General features: G+C 34.9%; 1 protein-coding gene across 1 annotated transcript; it reads right to left on the bottom strand.

The window, feature by feature from the left end:
* Nucleotides 1-2254: 2254 nt before the first annotated feature.
* On the bottom strand, nt 2255-5547 carry asb11 (ankyrin repeat and SOCS box containing 11). Its single transcript, XM_053497125.1, has 7 exons — nt 5027-5547; nt 4674-4753; nt 4441-4548; nt 4201-4351; nt 3099-3233; nt 2580-2765; nt 2255-2474 (listed from the first exon to the last, which is right to left on the bottom strand). The coding sequence occupies exons 1-7, from the start codon at nt 5121-5123 to the stop codon at nt 2350-2352; spliced, it is 882 nt and encodes a 293-aa protein (XP_053353100.1). The 5' UTR covers nt 5124-5547; the 3' UTR covers nt 2255-2349.
* Between the last annotated feature and the right edge of the window lie 549 nt (nt 5548-6096).

Raw genomic sequence — 6096 nt, 5'->3', positions numbered from 1 at the left:
ATATATATATATATATATAGTGAGGTCAATAAGTGTGTGTGTATATATATATATATATAGTATATAAGTAGAGGTCAATAAGTATTTGATCACCCTGTGATTTTGCAAGTTCTCTTAATTAAAAATCATGGAGGGGTCTACAATTTTCTGCATTGGTGCATTTCCACTGTGAAAGACACTAAATCACATTGTATGATTTTTTAAACTATTTATTTGTAAATTCCTGCGTCAAATAAGTATTTGATTACTTGCTTATCAGCCAGATTTTTGACACTCAAAGACCTGTTATTTTGCTTTTAAATAGTCCATATGCTTCTTACAGAGCCATTTCTTGGTTTTCCTGGCTGTGTGCTTTGGGTTATTGTCATGTTGATCCATGAAGACCCAGCCACGACCCATCTTTAATGCTCTGTGGTAAAGAGGTTTTTGCCCAATATGTCACAATACATAGCCCCGTTCATCCTCTACTTAATACAGTGCAGTTGTCCTGTCCCCTGTGCAGAAAAACACCCCCAGAGCATGATGCTTCCAGCCCCATGCTTCACTGTAGGTATGGTTTTATTGGGATGATACTCATCATTCTTCTTCCTCCAAACACGGCGAATGAAGTTAACACCAAAAAGTTCTACTTTGGTCTCATCTGACCACAGGACTTTCTCCCATGACTTCACTGGATCATCCAAATGGTCCCTGGCAAACTTCTGACGGGCCTGGACATGGGCTGACTTAAGCAGGGGAACCTTCCATGCGATGCGAGATTTTGAACCATGACGTCTTAGTGTATTACTGATAGTAGCCTTGGAAACGATGGTCCCAGCTCTCTTCACGGCATTGACCTCCCATGTAGTTCTGGGATGATTCTTCACCATTCTTAGCATCATTGATACCCCATGGTATCTACTTAGACTTTGGCAGATTGTGGGGTGCACAGGTGTATTTATGACAGCTAATGACAGCTAATGAAACTTTTTTATTCAAACAGGTGCTACTAATTGAGAATCATGAGCAGAGTGTAGCTGGACTATTTAAAAGCAAAATAACTGGTCTTTGAGGGTCAAAAATCATACATAAAATTTCTGGATTTTTCTTTTTAGATTCTGTCTTTCACAGTCGAAATGCACCTATGCTGAAAATTGTAGACCCCTCCATGATTTCTAAGTAAGAGAACTTGCAAAATCATAGGGTGATCAAATACTTATTGACCTCACTGTATGTATAATAAAATAAAATAAATAATAAAAAAATGCATATAAAAAATGCCTTGTAGTTGAATGTGAATGTGTAGTTGTGTCCAGACTTTTGTGCTGTATAGTTATAGTATAGTTATAATGATGATGATGAAGATTAACATTATTATTATTATTAGTAGTAGTAGTATTTTAAAAATCAACAATAGTAATAATAATAATAATAATAATAATAAAAGCAATAATATGAAATAAGTTTGCACTACACACAAGGTTTCTTGCCCTGTTTTGTCATGCAGCCTCAAAGATGTAGCCATTTACATTCATATAATTCCATTGCAATTATTTATATAGTGCTTTTAACAATGGTCATTGTCACAAAGCAGCATTATAAAAATAAATGTATAAGGAAATATGTATAAATCATAATCAAAAAATGTCCTTGATTAGCAAGCCGAGGGCAAGAGTGGCATGGAAAAACTCTTTAACGACTGTTTAATTAAATGCAAATTTATCCAAGAGCAACTATGTGATACTTTCTAAACTTTTACATAAGCAGGAGAGAGGTAATTACTTGAGAATACTCATCATGAATAACCCTGATGTTTCAACTATCAATCCACTAATCGCTAGATCAGCACGCACTATTTGACACTGCTCAACCACCTCACCATGGTATAATGTGCAGAAGAAAATGATTAAATGCCCTCTTGGTTAGCCATGCAAGATAATTAAATGTTGGATAAGTTAATGCTCTCCATATTTCCCATTTGCTGCCATTGCCTTAGTTATACACATCCTCACTAATAAAGGGCTGCTTTCATGACTGCACCACAAAGCTCACATTTGTAACTTCTATCTTTTTTCTTTTAACACCCGCCCACACCTCTCTCTCTCTCTCGCTCTCTCAAGGACATCAAATTTTTAATTTTGCTCTATGTCACCATCTGCTGTTTAATAAACATATTATTATTGTTATTATTATTATTATAGATAATTGTTTTTCAAATTATATTCACAAACAAGTATTATTTCAATATAGTTTATTTACATCAAATAATTTCCATATTCAGAAAGCTAGTTTTTCAGTATTTGTCCTTTGGGTATAAAATTATGTAATCTGTATACTTAGTTCAGTAAACACAAAATATGTATATGTGTGTTATTGATACAGAATATAAGTGTGCAGAATGTGTGGTAGTTCGAGAACTCTGGTTTTGTTCAATCTTTTTTGGCCCAAGGAACGACGAATGCACAACCGGCTCATCTGTGACAGAGACCGTGGACCTACAATACAAAAGACAGATAATAAATTAGACTCTTTTAATAATATAGCTTTTCAATTTAGTCACAACTATAATAATGTTTTTATACATGTATATGTTCTCTTGCCTGCTGTTTGTAGTAGCTGCTTAATGCTGTTATCTGTAGCCAGATCCAGAGGTGTGATTCCTTCCGAATTCCTACATTTCCCATCAGCACCATGTTCGAGCAACAGTGCCACTTCTTTGGCTCCACCCACTCGGACTGCAGCATGCAATGGTGTGTCAAGGCCATGCCCACACTGCACATCAGCACCTAAGCCAATATGATACAATGCTCATAAATCACATATGGAAATTATAGAATTCTATACTTTGTAAGATATTACTCAATAATATCACAATTATATTACATATATATATATATATATATATATATATATATATATATATATATATATATATATATATATATATATATATTTACTGCTGTGATGTACTGTATGTGAATTGATACTAAAATATAACTTTAGCAGAAACCAAATGAAGAACAGGATTTAACTATCATTAAGTTTCTATTTTTTATCACAAGTGTTTTTAGGGTCCCAAGACTCTATTTATATGTTGAAGTAAATGTGTGTATACTGACCTAAGATTAGAAGCCTCTGCACACACTCTGTACTCCTGCTTTCACACGCACAGTAAAGTGGTGTGCCTACTTCATCCAACTCCATATTAGCATCCATCCCATAAGACAGCAGCAAATCCACACAAGCTGTGTGACCTGAAATTAAACCACACACACACACACACACACACACACACTTCAATATTTTTATACTTTTATATACTTTATATACTTTCATGGTCATTCTTGTTGTTCTATCTTGCATGTTTGTTAACCAATCTACTAGCACATCACCACCCATGATGATCCCTAAATAAATACAACATAAACTGCCTTGACTAATGATTATCCATGTTGTATTTACACTCAGACAGGAAAAAAAATTAATACTCACTATAGCACGCCAAATGGAAAACCTACTGTCTATATGCTACATCTATATAAATAAACGTTTTGTCTGTTTCAATTATATCTTTTATACATTGGAGGACCCGAAAACAGTCTCTGTAAATTTTCTGTCTGTATGTCTGTCCAGACAGATTTTGTTACAGCATCATGCTAAGTGACTGGACAGAATTTAATGGAAATTTGGCAGTACCTAGGAATTTGCCTGAAGTGAAACCTGTGGCATAAATAAAACCAAAATGTTGAGTTAAAGTGAAGTTATGAGCAGTTATGTCGCACCATCACATTAAAATGGCTGGACACAATTTAATGAAACTTTTATAGTACTTGGAGATCTGCCTAGATATATCTGTGATATAACAGTTTTGTGCCAAATTTAATAATTTACTTATAAGCTACTTACTCAATGTAAACAAACAACTGCACCAATAGATATTAATTAAAAAAGCTAAACTGAATATTTTACTGGGATTAGTTAATAATTTCACCACTGAAAATATATAAACACCGCTGACGTGGTATAAGTGAAGTTTAACATGCTGGAGTTGTTAAAAAAACAACTCTGTGATCTCATCTACATCTACATAATAATTGATGTTCTGCCTGTGTTTGCAACTGTTCAACAATTTACTTTCTAATAATAGTATCATTCAAGGCGACTACTACCCATGATGCAATACACAATGATGTTGTAATGCAGTTATGTGAATAAACACACCTTGCTTTGCGGCAATGTGGATGGGTGAATTACGCCGGTGAGCTGGGTGATAGACAGAGCTATGCTTTAGGAGGCGTCTGAGTAGGTCCGTGTTCCCACTGAAACATGCATTGAAGAGAGGTGTGACTCCATCAACTGATACAGCGTTGGCCTGAAGGAAAATGCACACACATAATAACTTATTCACATGCGTACACTTGTATTTATTACTAGGAAATATTTAGGCAGTTCGGGACATACATCAGCTCCATGCTTCAGCAGTAGTTCAGCACAGGCAACATGGCCTCCTAGACAGGCCTCATGTAATGGAGTGATGCCATCCAGTGTGGTCACACCAACATGCATACCCTGTGCAAACACACGCATTAGAACTTAATTATATTACAGATGTTTTTCACAAGATGTAACCTATGTAATAAAGTAAACTAATAGATAAAATCTTTTTGAGATTTAGTGGTTTACATTGTGCATACCTGCAATAGGAGCTTTTTAAGTGGGAGTAGCCGGCCCTGCAAAGCTGCATCATGGAGAGGGGTCCTGTCTGCACAAGAACCTTGAACACACATACACACATGTTTGTCTTAATATCATTGTGAAGGTCTTTTGTTAATATAATTACACACAAAAAAAGTATTTTGTTGTTTTGGTAATGAAGCTATTTTTCTCATGAAAACAATTTAATAAAGATTCCTAAAATGCATTTAGTCTGCACCAAGATATCAATAAAATAGTACAATGTTATACATATGTTTTACAACAGCAACTTGCTTATGCAAAACCTAACTGTACACACAAAAAAAGATCTAGAATAAAACAACAAACTCACCTTCCATGAGTGTGTTACACACCCGTCCACCATAGACCTGAAAAATCTGCTGCCATGGCTCAATCCAAACACACATCTCAGCATGAGCAGCAGCCATCCTTTAGACGTCTTAAAATGTCTCACAAGAACAACTGGTGTCTTACAACAACAAAATCTAATGTGGTGTGTTTAGTGTGACTGTGTTTGCCAACTTAATATGGCCTTCACAATATCACACCCCCCGACGCACTGTACCTCCCATCAGTTATCATGCAAATACACACATCAGCCTCCCCCAAAGGAGAACAGCTCTTCAACATAATAATAGGACAGAGATTTCCTCACACATAAACCCACACCCACAGAACATGTTAAATATGATCCCTGGTTCCTGGCGAGAGAAAGGTTTTCAAACCAAACACAGACATTACACAACAATGTAAATTAGGTTTTGGTTTGAATAAAGCAAAGGGTTTACTTAAATCCGAACAAAGCACAGTCTCAAGTCTTTCTTTCTTATAAGTTCAATCACTAATATGTCTTTAAATCTAAAGTTTACTGACCAGGCGATGCCTCTAGACTTTACAAAAAACGTGTGTGTGTGTGTGTGTGTGTGTGAAAGCAGTTACACAAGGTGAGAACAGTGTGTCAATGAGGCTTTTTTTCTTTGGCCTTGCATGAGGAATTTCTGCATTATCAGACATGTTTGGGTTTAACTGATGTCTTGAATGTCACACCCGGGCCATTATCTTTTCAAATAACTTGAAAATGCTCCTTTCTGCCAACCCATGTGACCTTTGTTGGTCTGTTTTGTTATTTTACTTGAAGTTTTTTTTTAAATCTATCATACAAACTGAATTCTGCATCACACAGCAAAATATGAGAATTTGTTGCCGTTCAGATTACAAGGATAAAGGACAGAGTCAAGTCATTATATTATATTATATTATATTATATTATATTATATTATATTATATTATATTATATTATATTATATTATATTATATTATATTATATTATATTATATTATATTATATTATATTATATGTCAGGGTGAGTCAAAAAAAATTCGCACTTCAGTTATATTAAAA

The sequence above is a fragment of the Clarias gariepinus genome, chromosome 5, assembly GCF_024256425.1.
Source record: "Clarias gariepinus isolate MV-2021 ecotype Netherlands chromosome 5, CGAR_prim_01v2, whole genome shotgun sequence".
NCBI lineage: Eukaryota > Metazoa > Chordata > Actinopteri > Siluriformes > Clariidae > Clarias > Clarias gariepinus.
Note: the sequence above shows the minus strand (reverse complement) of the source record. Positions and strands in the feature narration are given on the sequence as shown.

Excerpts from the sequence above, each read along its gene's own strand:
- asb11 (XM_053497125.1), bottom strand. The coding sequence starts at position 5,123 with ATGGCTGCTGCTCATGCTGAGATGTGTGTTTGGATTGAGCCATGGCAG. Across the intron at positions 4,549-4,673 it reads TTAAAAAGCTCCTATTGCAG|GGTATGCATGTTGGTGTGAC; the intron begins GTATGCACAATG and ends GTGTTTGCACAG. Across the intron at positions 2,766-3,098 it reads GCAGAGGCTTCTAATCTTAG|GTGCTGATGTGCAGTGTGGG; the intron begins GTCAGTATACAC and ends ATATTGGCTTAG.